A 12,686-nucleotide genomic window follows, 5' to 3' on the forward strand; every position below is an offset into this window, starting at 1 on the left:
ATGGGGATGTGGAAAGATTCATGCGATCAATAAAGTATTGCGCATATCCATATCTCAGAATAGCCCCTGGAAAGTGGATCTGTACAGATTCTTAAGGAACTACCGGGTGACACCCCACAGCTCCACCAACATAACCCCGGCAGACCTCATGTATGGGACCATGGTGAACTCAACCATACCACACCATCCAAGCAGGGGAGTCGACCCTTTTGACAGCGACCGCACCAAACGAGAGTCGCAGCAAACGACCACATGAGCGACAGGAGACACGCAAGAAGGTTGAGACACAAAGTCGGCGATCACGTGCTGGTCCTGTGAAACACGCTATGACTACGCACCTTAGACAGTAACCCGAAAGGAAAGGACGATGGTGACAGCGACACAAGTACAGCAGACAATCGGCAGGAATGCATCTTGGTTCAAGAGAGTGCCTCAGCAGATGTGGACAGACAATTGCAGGTTGACGAAGAGCAGCTGCCACAAGCCTCGAGTCACTGAGGCGACAGAGAAGCACCACAGAGTGGAGAGCCATTGGAGCAGCAAGAAGGATCTGAGGTGGCGTATTCAGAAGATGGAGGTGAGCTAGAGGGGGGGTAGCTCAGAGACAGCATCCCGACAGAGGCCCAGTCGGTACAACCTACGAACAGCCCCAAAGACCCCAGAGAGACCGGAGTGCCGGACTAGATTTGCACTGGAGAGTTAGTAATGTTGTGTGATATGGTTAGAGTTATGTTCAGTTGCGTTTGTTGGGGAAAAAATTGAATGTTCCATCCGCTTCACGTCCCACATGTGCGGTGACGTAAGACGTAATGACAATAAAGGGCCCGCCCTGCCCGAAGGCAGGCAGTTCCGGGCACGAGCAAATACTGGCGTGTTGTGTCCTATGTAGCTGCCCCGCTGCGCACCAGCTGGGCCTACTATGCGCCCCCCCATTGCTCTCTCCCTCCGCCTGTAGCACTGGTCCGGGAATCCAACACACCCTACTGCTGTCACCGACATAAAGTGCCAGAGCCTGTAGGCCCTGTCGAGCTTCTAAAGATTACACATGCAAACGTTCTGCCTCGCGTGACCTGCTGCAGCACACGTGCACACACTAATAAATGCGCTAATAACCACCCACACCACACAAATAAAGACATGGCACTTATCTGTTGCTCAAGCAGCAAAGAAAAAGGAAGCGGTTCAGTCAGGGTGGTCTAGCCTCAGGTGGAGCAGGATTGGATGACAGTGTCACCTGGACTTAAACACCCTATCATGTTAAACTACAACATACTCTATTTCCTCTGGATTTTGTAGTTTGTCCTTGTATTGTGTTGTTTACAGTTGTTTTAAAAAGCTGCTGGAGAAGTAAGGAGTTATGACAGTACCTGGTTTTTCCCGGTTTTGGGAGTTAGTACTCGGAAGTGGCAGTCCGAGGTTCCTCTGTGGCAGAGAGGAACGGAAGGAGCTTTGTGTTTGGTTGGTCTTGGTAGTGTTGTGGTTTGTTTGCCGAGGTGGGCGGTTAGTGCTCGAAAGTGGCAGTTCGAGGTTCCTTTGTGGCAGGCGGGAACGGAAGGCGATTTGTGAGGTTTTGATTGGTTAGGAATGTTAGTTGTGGCGGCTGGACTGTCATAGGATGTTAGTTACGCCTGTTTGTTCAATCTCTGGGGTTAGCGGAACTCTGCTGAGAGTGAGGTGTGTCTTGCTGTTGTGAAAGTGTGTGTTGTTCTTTATGCAAGAGGAGGAGGTGTTAGGGTTGCTTTCTCTAAGTGTGTGTTTGAGGTGTGTATCCTGAGTGTCCCTTGGAGTGAACCCTATGACCAAGAGCCGGTCATAACATAGAGTTGAGCACAACCTGAGCCTCCGTGCTTGACAAAGAATTGAGTATAGTTCGTTATATGTATTTGTGTATGGTTTAATTTTTTCATAACCATATCACAATTAAATAAACAAGCAAATGTTTTGTGTAGGGTGGTGAACATGGTGTAAGTTTGCAGGATACGAAACCACCAGCAACGCCAAACCTTAACCGTTGCATATCTCTGAAGGACGCCGGATACCAAAAATTTCATTTCACATATCTGAGCTTAAAAGACATATTGAAATTGAGTGGATGTCAATGTAAATTGTAAAATAATGATCTTTCCCCGACCCCAGACCATTTATCCTATGAAGACCCTCTGGATCCTCCCTGGCGAGTATATCACACGTAGGTTTACAACAAGACGTTTATTCGAAATCCGCGCCGCGGCTTTCTTCCTTGTCATTCCCTTTTCTGCTTTTCCGACCACTCGGGCCACCGTAGCAGCGAACGACGTCACCGCTGCTGCTTTGTGATTGGCCCGTTTCAATAGTCGCGGGCTACTTGAATTCAGAATGCAGCTGTCCTGCATAGGAGGAAGGAGAGAGTGCAGGAGCAGCTGAAAATCGAATTTGAACGCGCTCGCGGGTTTCGGCATATCCAGAACTGTGCAAAGAGTGGCACGAGTCACCGGCAGGAGAATTCCTGTGGCCCTGAATCCAGGCTCGCGCCGTCCAGTGGAAGCCGCAACTATGCACCGCACCTGACACCCCACCCCTCGCCAGGCAAAGCAGTCGAGTTTCTCTACCCGCCCCCAGCCGTGTGCAAGGCCCGCATGTTGCACACCCCCCCCCTGCTTCTTGATTGCTTAACCCTTTCTTTCTAAACCCAATCCCGGCGGCACCATGTTCGCGCAAGTATCTGCCGACTTGCACGACGAGAACCAGGAGAACGTACAGCCTGGCAAGAGCGGGCCGTCCCAGGGCCCCGCCGGTGGCCGCGTCGTGCTTGGCGTTCTGCAGGGCAATCGCGCGCCCCGCGTGCAGCCGCAAAGGAGCAGCCGTCAGCAGCACCAGCAGGTCAGTCCTAACTGTGTCTCTGTCCTCCCGCCGTGCAGCTGCTCTATTTCTTGCGCATTTCACGAGTGCCGCCGGGAGTGCCTTTCAAGGCAGAGCGGGATATCTCGGAAACACACCTTCGCCCGAAGACCTTGCTTTGTTTTAGTTCTGCTCTTAATTAAAGAATCGCTGTGATCAGGCTAACGTAGAAGTCTTTAATCAATGATGTATACCTTTCCTGCCCTGCTCGGTCCTCGCCATTGTTAAATGTCCTGCGTGGAGCTTTAGCTGCTCTGCTGCAGTACAATTGACAACCGGCAGCTGAGCCCCAGCATGCGGCTTTTGGCGCACACCCGGCTGGACTCCCTGCATTGTCTTTCCTGAGCCTGCTGTATCCCACTCCGAAAAGCAGCCTATCATTTGTGTGCTTGTGATACTGTGTAGTATCTCGTTGTTTTTTTATTATAGCTAATTGGGTAGGCGACACTCCAGTATTGCAGCCTTGCTCCATGCTGGGTGTAGAGTATCGAATTGTTGGTGGTGGGTCATGGTAATGCGTGAGCTTACTAGCGCGCACGATTGTCGCACAAGATGAAGGTCGCCATTCAATCCCTTGTTGCAGTTTGGCGACTGCATGAAACTACTGTTGACGTACGTAATGTCATGCCTTGCGTTAAAGTCTACGGGTTATAACTGGCTAACAACTCTATTATGGAATCTTAAAGGTCACACACTACGGCACTGCATGGAATAGTTTCGGCAAATGTGCTCTAGCTTCGAGTCAGCTGACCGACTAACTAGTAGTTTCCATGTCTCAGCTGCCTCGCCTAGTTGGGGGTCCTTGTACATGGCATTCCGTGCACGCAGCGTTCCGGTTGCTTGACCCGCTAGTCGTCACACGCATGAGGCTGAATGGATTCCCGTGGATCCCTGGGTAGCCGACCCCTAACCCCAGAGCATTTGTCACATGTTCGCTTGCTTCACACGTTATCTTGATGCCAGCTGCCCTTAGTGCCTCGATGTTCTATATATCGCACTAAAAACTTCCCATTGGGTGGTTAAATATGTAATACTTGCCTAACACGTGTACTGTAAAAATGCTTCCCTTCACCTTTTTTAAGTGATCTGCATGCAGGCCTTGGTTTTCTTTGTATGCTTACTAGCTAAAAGTACTTTACTCTTCGACTCTTAACGTGACACAGGATCTTGGGTGAACATTATTTCTACAATCCAAAGATGCAACAGTAGATCTAGCGCCACCCCCTTAGTGTTACGGGGTGGAGCTGGCATGGGACATCGTACCAGCCCCCCTGTAGTGCTATGGGACCCCAGGGGAGGCTTCAGTAGATGTCCAGTTCACCTTGCTGCCTCCAGCAGGCTAGTGAGGCTGGCTGTGTGCGAGGCCCCATGATGCCGTGGCCTGTAGGCCCCTTGTGTTCAGGGTGGGCATGCAGGCCACAAAGGACACACACACCGGTTACTCAGTCATGGGTCTGCAGCCGTGTGTCCGGCACGTGCATACAGGACTCCCTTTATTAGGTTGTAATACCTGGCAGCCAACCTGCAGAAATGGGGAAACGAGTGATGGCATATTAACCTGCTTGGCATACATTAGACGGGCGAGTGGCGATGTGTTCTAAAATAACCCCACTTGTCATAGCGGGGTGATTTGACTCCCCCTGCACAAATAGTAAAAGCAATGAGACCAGTGTCCAATCAATACTCGTAGTAATCCATACAGTTGAGTTTTGAAACACAAATCAGTTTATTGGAGCACAGAAATCGGGGTGGTCCCAGCCACATCAGTAAATAAGATTATAATCCACAGGGTGACCCGTGCCGCTCCCCATTTGCAAAGGGCAGTCATCTGCTTCTGGTTTTCAGGCCTGCCGGTCTTTCTCATCACCAATGACTTGGGTGATGGTGCCAGTTGACTGGCTTTGGCTCGAGCGTGGCCATTACGGAACTGTTTGTGGCTGAAACCACAGCATCTTCCTCTCCGGCTTGGACCACTCTACACCACTTTGGGGGTGGCTCTCCCGACACCCCTATAGCCATGCTGCTTACCTGCATACCCATGTCTGCTTATGCACATCCTGCCCAGTCTACGGCTGTGAACTCGACCCAACAAATGTTTGACACCACTCCCTGCCATGAGAGCCCCTGCTATGTCTGCCAGGTCAGTCACTCCCATAACTTTTCATATGGATCACTTCATCTTCTGCTCCAGTGAGCAGGCAGGCCCCTCTGGTACCCGACTGCAAGTCACTATTTGTATGGATTCCCCCCTGTTTCTGGTCACGAGAACGGCCTGGCCCACCTCTGGTATCTGACGCCAGGTCAGCCATTGCTATAACCATGCCACTCACCAAATTGTAAATTTTAAAAGCTGAGTTACAGCCCCCATTGTGCAGTCTTCCATACCTGCAGTGTTTACTAAACCAATAACTGGCGGGTTGCACCCTGCTGGGTTGCCACCCCAGTGTACAAGTACCAGTTGGTGTTCCTGCATAACTGGGCAATTCAGGGGTATCCCTTTTATGCCAGTGTTGTACATAGCCGCCATTCATAATCGCTTGTTCTCACCACCCCAACGTAGTCGGCGCTCATCACCTAAATTTGTTGGACCCTGGGGTCCAGCTGCAGCATGCTGTTCCCAAACTTGTATTGCTGCAATGAGCACTCAACCTCCGAGCTATCCTGCTCTTGAGACCAGGAGTTTACATTTTTTTTTTTAGCTGTTTGCAACCTTTAGGCTATTTAGAGGAGCCTTGTTTTGATTTTATATTATTCCCACCCCATCTTAACGTGTAGTACTGCCGATCCTGGCCTCACACCATAACCCTGGGGACCCTCAAACATCATTGATGCTGTGAAGTAACTGGCCGCTGTTCCAATTTCTGTCCATAACCTGCTAATCACCAGTTTGCAGGGACCGGCGCCAGCCTGTCTCAACAGTTGCCCACCATGTTAGGTGGTGGTCCACCCCTTTAGCCGTAACATGCTTTCTTAGTTGGCCTTTGGAGAAATGTCCTAGTAATGAAAATGGTGCCCAGGCCTCCCTAGTCTCTTGTACCACTGAGGACTGGTGACCAACCAATAAGCCAACAATGTACTTTCCTTCCACTTGGACCCTTGCATTGTTAATAAAAACAATCATTTTATATTGTCAGTGTACTTAAGCTATGCATCTAGTCTTACCGCTGGCCTGTACACTCTGTGATGTCCCACACCTTAACTTCTGGGCACTTATGCTGTGCTCATGGCCATACTGCTGAGACCCACCTGAGCCGGTCCTCGGATATCCCCATTCCCTATGGCAACACATGATGGTTGTATCGCGCTTGTACGCAAGTGTTTCAGAGCGTGGCAAGGGAGAACAAAAAAATCTACTAGGCCCAGTGACATTGAGAACGCACAAGTTCATGGCAGAAGGAAAGGGGGGGGGGGTGCATGGAAGGGGAGAAGTGGAGTGCGGAGCAAAGGAAAACCAGATAAATAATAAAATGGAGGCCACAAAAGTGGTGTGCGAGGGGAAGGGGGTGGACTGTATGGTTACAGATACAGACCCCAGTGCAGGGATTTCCCGGAGGCAGTGGGTGGCAAGGTGAGCAGGTACCTGGGCCCAGAAGTGTAGACCAGGTGCAGAGAAATCAGCAGGGGAGAGGGGGCAAAGAGGAAGGTCTTGAGGTGCTTCAGTAACTGTAGATGGTTCTTTTCAGAGTGGCAGGGAGGCTGTTCCAGAGGGAGGCCGAAGACAGATCTGAGGAGCAAAGAGCTGGGGTGTGGAGGGGTGTTTACAGAGGGATGGCTGAAGGTATTTTGAACCCAGGCCCCAGAAAGCCTTGTTGGAATGCAGAGGGTTTTGAATTTGATCCTTGCATTCTCTCCGAGCCAGTGGAGAGATGTCAGGGCTTGGGAGATATGATCCTAGGGCTTGAGGTCAAGTCTTGCAGTCCTGTTCTGGATGAGTTAGGGCAGAGAGTAGAGGCAGGTAGACTTGGCAACAGTTTGTTACAATAGTCCAACCTAGAGAGAACCAGGGCTCAGGAGACCATGAGCTTCTGGGGAAAGGAGAGGAAAGGCACTGTACCTCTGAGGAGGTAGGAAGTTTGATTTGCAGTAGCAAGTTTCTCTTTTTAGAGACACCAGATTTGGGCAGAAGGTACGCCTGGAATCAAAGATGATCCTGAGCTTCTTAGCCTTCCAGGGGGGGGGGGGCCAAGGGAGGCCGGCCAGAGAGGGTAAAGGTGTACCGATGAGGATCTCTGCTGACATTCAGGCAGAGATCGTTGGCGGCACACCAACCTTGAATAGCAGTTAAACAATCAGAGGAGGTGGCCAAGGAAAGCCTGAAGATGACTTTTGAGTGTTGGCGTAGCACTGGAAATTGGAGTAGAAAATGGCAATGCAGTGGGTGAGAGTTGCCAAGTATTGGCTACAAAGCCAGGGCGAGAGGGGATGGATGAAAAGATCTAAATTGGACCTGGGAGGGTCAATCTGAGAGGATGGGGGCCAGAGCCTGATCAGTGATGCCCAGGTTGTCAGATGGTTGAGCAGGATGGTATGGTTGCCCATGTCAAAGGCAGAAGAGATCGAGTAGGATGTGGACAGAGGGACTAGTAGTCCAGGTTGGAGAGCTGACATGGTAGGGCATTTATAACGCACCTATAAACAAATGTTGTCACAATGAAAGGACAGATGGCAATCCTACTAGGCCAGGTGACAATGAGATTGTTCAGGGTAAGGGACAGTGCAGTGCATAGGATAACAGTACAATAAGTGTGGCCAGCTGGTAGTGCAGAACATCAAGTGCAAGTCTAGATCTTCATGGATGTTCAGGAGAGCAGTTTCCATGACTCTAGCAGCCCTGAAGCCAGACTGATGGTTGTAGGGATAGCCAACTGAATCAGAATGGTTAAGCTGAGGGATGGCCAGCTTTTCCAGGAGTTTGCCCAGAAAAGGAGTAATGGAAATTGATCAGCAGTGAGTTTCTTGAGAACAGTAAGAGTGCTTCAGAGGGGAAGGCTCCTGGGGCAAAGAGTGGTTGCAGAAATCCGCAAGGGCTGGGTATCAATGTGGTCCTTGATGGTTTTAGAGTAAAGGGGATGAACCTGTCTGTTTTGACAAGGCTTTCATAGATCGGACTTGTCTAGTGACCTTGCCAGGGGAGAAAAGTGGAAAGGATGAGGGAGGCTGAAGGAGGGTCAGCATTCACAGAAGGGAGGGGAGAGAGTGGGCAGTATGACCTGGGATATCGAGATGAAGTGAGAAGCAAGGTCATTGCAAAGAGCCTGTGAGGCAACTGGAGGGGCAGAGACTGCAGCAGGGTTGGCCAGCTCCTGCAGATTTGAAAGTGTTCAGCAGTTATTAGATGCAGCAGAGACACAGGCTTGGATGTGGGCTTTCTTCTTGGTGCGGACAGTCAGTATTGCCTTTGGAGCAGGCGACATCCCACTTTGTCAGAGGATGAACAAAAGTCCTCCATTTCCCCTCTGCCACCCTACACTTGCGTTTTAGTAGCTAGGTCAGTCATAGCAAGAATTGCATTTGGCTTTGAACTTTAAGAGAATCCTCATGACGAGGGCACGAGTTTCAGAAATAGAGTAGAGCAGAAACAGGACTGTGGGGATGTTGGTCAGCCAGGGGGGAGAGAAGGTGGCGGCGAAAGCCTCCAATGACACACGCTTCATGGGCCAGATGTCTGATAAGGTAGGTGGCAGTTCTGGGGAAGGCTTGGCCTGGGAGAAGAGAGGCGAGATGAGGGAGTGATCTCTACAGGGGAGAGGAGTGGTCCGAGTAAAATCAAGTGTGCCCTGCAGAGTGAGTTGGGTCAGAGGGGAGGAGAGGCACTGAGGTCACGAAGAGTAAAGCAGATGAACAAGTGAGATGGATTTTGACGTAACCAAGGAGCAGAGGTCTGCCCACTCAGAGAAATTCAGCGATTTGACCAGGGGGCCAGTAGATGGAAGCCATGGTAGGAGCTGGGGAGAGAGTCTGCAAAGGCATTCAAAAGATGAGAAAGTGAGTGGCCAGAAATCCACTCGGGAAAGATCAGGGCTACACCAGTCTGGACCGAGTATCTAGGTGCGAGAGTATCTTGTAGCCATCGGGGAGGAGTGTCCACGCTTGTCTCTGGCCGTGAACCATGTCTGAGACCGATGTCATGTTCTATAAGGAGGTGGCAAATGTCAGGAGTGTTTGACAGTGGGGCAAAGTTGGGAGTGGCAATATGTAGAAGGTTGCCAGCCTTAAAGACCTTCCGTGGAGGGGGACAGGAGGATGAAGAGAGGGCAAGGCGGCTAAGGGGAGAGGCCAGCAGGAGATGAAAGAAAATTGAGACAAGGGAAGCACAATTACTCTAAGGGCCTTGGACCATTAAGGTTGACATTAATGATTGTCAAAGGAAACCATGAGGGCTTCCCAGCAGGTGCCACCATTAATGTGAGGGGAGAGGACAGGACAGAGATCATGAGTCCATAGATCTGGCGAAGGAACGACAAGGATGTTGGTGAGGGTCTGCCTGGAGGAAGCACTGGAATAAGTATCGGCAATGGGGAGACCAGGGTTGGAGGCCAAGATATCCTCTTTGAACTTCTTCCTACCAGACTTGGTGAGAAGGGCAGGATAGTCAATACAGAAGCAGTTGGAGAAGATGGGAGAAACAGAGTGCCGTGGTAGTGGGGAATGGAGGGAGAAGCCGGGGCAAGGGCAGCTAGGAGTGGAACAAAGAGCATTGAAGTTACTGGGCCGGCAAGTTAGTGCAGAGCAAGTTGGCAAAGTACAGCAGGATTTCACTTTAAAACACAAGCAAGAGCAAGATCTGACCTTACAATTGGGTTCAGATGCAAGATTATTCATCACAGATTCAGGGTCAAAAAGCAATGCGAACATGGGAGAAGCAAGTACAAGTCCAATAGTCCAGAAAGGAGGGAGCTAACCCATGATTACGGTGGTGTGATGGTCAATGCTATTTAGCGTTCTTAGTTTGGTGGGTAGGTCTGGTGCAGGAAAGGACCCCAGGTAGCATTATGGTAGTGGACAGGGGCCTTTGTTGTGGGCCTTAGTGGTCTGGTGCCAGCTCCTGCCTCCCAGTTGCACTGATGGGTTTATGACCCAAGTACTTTATTGACACCCTAATTATGCACAATTGTGGACCCAATCTGCTATGATGGACCCTCCAGCGGGTCTAAAATTCCGGTTCCTAAATGGTAACCTTGTATGGCCATGCTGAAGCTGATGACAACCACCTTTCCCCACCAACATCAGTCAAATGTACCTGGGGCCTATAAGGGCAGGAGGGAGCCGAGAAATTCTCCTTCCCTTACCATCTTACTCAGACCCCCCTTTCAATCCTCCCTTGTGTAGCAGCTCTTATGTTGCAGTGCTGCCAGTAAGGTCAAGCCCTCACTACGCTGGGCACACACCCCTACTACAGTGCACATACCTGAGCATTAAGGAGGCTGCAGAAAAACATGGAGCACCTGCAGCCCTGCCTTATGAGCGCTCCCCGTGACTGTGTTGGACCCAGACGCCCACTTCCACCTCTGGGTGGGAGGTGTTGGGTGTTCCCAGGAGGGGTGGCCAGAGGGGTAGCCCGCTACGTAGGCAGTCCCTCTAGCACCCCCTGTGGTGGCTGGCCAGCCTCTTTGCCAGTGCAATGAATAGCTGCAATGCAAGGATGCGTGAGAAACTGCCACCCACTGGCCTACACTAATGCCCTGCTATCTGGATGCACTCCTTCCAATTGAACCCCATGTGGCTGGCATAACCGGCTGGTATGTGCTGACAATATAGCGCAACCTTATTTCTGAGACTCACTTGAAAAACAATACTTTGAAGAGTAAGATTTATTTCCCATCATTGTCATGTTGCAGCGTGTGAGCTCCAGATTTGCTACAGGCACCTAATCTAAACACTTGGGAATGGCAAGAAGTGGACTGAGTAGTTTAGTGGTATATCAGTGAGGGGTGGTGTGTACCTTATTGACGAGTTTTACCCGTATCACTGGGCTCTTACGGTCACACTCCCCCCCCCCCCCCCCCCCCCCCCCCCCTCCTCTCCCTCCCCTCCCCAATGGCTTATAGCCTATGGCAACAGGCAGGGATTTGCAACCTATGGCTCTCCAGATATTGACTAACATTTCATGATCACTCACCCTTGACTATGCTGGTTATGGCTGATGGAAGTTGTCAACATAGCTGTAACACAAAGGCTACAGCTATGTGCCCCATGCCATGAGATGGAAGGAGACTAGGTTAGCATTGGTGGCAGAGGACTCCAGTTTTGGTGTGGTAAGCAGGTGGTGGTGCTCTAATGTTGCGTAGGTGAAGGAGGGAAATTAAGGTCTGTAAAGCCAAATGTACATGGTACTGCTAAAATTTGTGTGCTAAAGTTTGGGAAATTCAGATGTGTAAGCTCCTTGACCAGTTTGCCTGAAGTTACTTTCTTCTCCCCATTTCAGGCACTTGGCCAGCAAGGCATCAACGATGAGAACTTTGGCAAAGTGGCCGCAGGGAAAGCTGCCAGCAAACAACCTGCTTTCAGTATCCATGTGGACGAACCTGATGGCGCAAACCGCAAGAGGCCAACAGCCCTTAAGAAGAGCATGTCGGAGGAAAACCTCCTTGAATTGACTTCAGCAGTAACCTCCTTGGGTCGAAGGAAGCCTCTGGCACCTATACCAATAGAATGTTCAATGGACATTAGTTTTGGTGCGTCTTGTGCCACGCTTCAATGTCTCGCACTTGGTGAATATCAAACTGGCTTGAGTGGTGGAGCACAGATCTGCCCTGTCTTTTGTTTCTTGGCACTGTGCTCCCATTAGTGTATGAATTTGGTGGGGGTGTTGTGCTGTCCTCCATGACTGGCGTTACTGTGGTTTTGGTTTGATTGTGATATTCTAAATGCAGCCATGTGGGACTTGGCAGCAAGGCGCCCACAAGGTTGGGAATTTAGCGGTTTGCCACTATTACGAAATTCCACAAGCATCCAAGTGCGGGAGCCCCTCTAATGAGAACATGGGTCAAATACCACTTTCTATTTCTTGCACTATGGAGGGTCTACAACCACGTTTTAGCTCATTGCACCTTTCACAGAGGAGAAATGTCCATTTGCAGATCATGCTTTGTCCCACCCACATACTTCCACAAGCAGTTCTCGCTTTGTAGGTGCATCAGTAATAATTACCTGTAATTTTCTTAACTGATTTCCCGTTTAGGGGCAGGGGGTAGCACCCATTAACTGAATGTTCCAGTTCAACCCCTTCTCACCAACTGCTCTAACCACTTTCAGGCACCTAACCATTGTTCACATATATCTGCAGTGCACACCTTGCCAAATGTAGTTTGTTACTAATTCTCCTTATTCCTCTAGAACTGCACGTTTCATTTTAAGGAATATGAACTTTTGATTCTGGTTGCTGTGCACTTCCCTAGGCCTGTTGGCAAGTATAGAGCTCTTCTGAGGTAGCTTGCGAAGTAGACCTCTTAACTCGAGGAACCTGCTTTGGTAACCTTGTTCTTTAGTGACACAGAAGTTCAACTCTTGCCCTAGACATCAGCTCTGTGGTGTTGGTAATCTGGATTGCAAGTATTTTTCAAGAAGCTGTTAACTGAGCAGTTGGCATGTCTCTGGTTTCCTCCCAGCACACCTTGTGCTAATAAGGGATATGGTGCAATATCTAAAGGTTCCCAATGACCAATTATGAAGGATTGTGCCTTGCAATAAACTACCTGTTTTGCTTCCAACACACTTCCTGGGCTCAGGGTGCCAACCCCCATTTGCAACAGTAACATGGCTCGATGTTTACATTTTGCTGGGGGGGGGGGGGGGGGAACGGCATCAAA

At 50.1% G+C, this 12,686-nt stretch overlaps 1 protein-coding gene across 2 annotated transcripts in view; it reads left to right on the forward strand.

Annotated features, from left to right (window-relative positions):
- The first annotated feature begins 2,321 nt into the window (after positions 1-2,321).
- The window catches only part of CCNA2 (cyclin A2), a 29,324-nt gene continuing 18,959 nt past the window's right edge, over positions 2,322-12,686 (forward strand). The window contains exons 1-2 of one of the 2 annotated variants that reach the window (XM_069631162.1): positions 2,322-2,859; positions 11,303-11,552. In XM_069631162.1, the coding sequence (XP_069487263.1) occupies positions 2,686-2,859; positions 11,303-11,552 (424 nt within the window). In that variant the 5' untranslated portion in view covers positions 2,322-2,685. Of the gene's footprint in view, positions 2,860-11,302; positions 11,589-12,686 lie in introns of both variants that reach the window. The other variant, XM_069631161.1, reaches the window with a different exon arrangement.

The sequence above is a fragment of the Ambystoma mexicanum genome, chromosome 6q, assembly GCF_040938575.1.
Source record: "Ambystoma mexicanum isolate Mex_15411 chromosome 6q, UKY_AmexF1_1, whole genome shotgun sequence".
Taxonomy (NCBI): Eukaryota; Metazoa; Chordata; class Amphibia; order Caudata; family Ambystomatidae; genus Ambystoma; species Ambystoma mexicanum.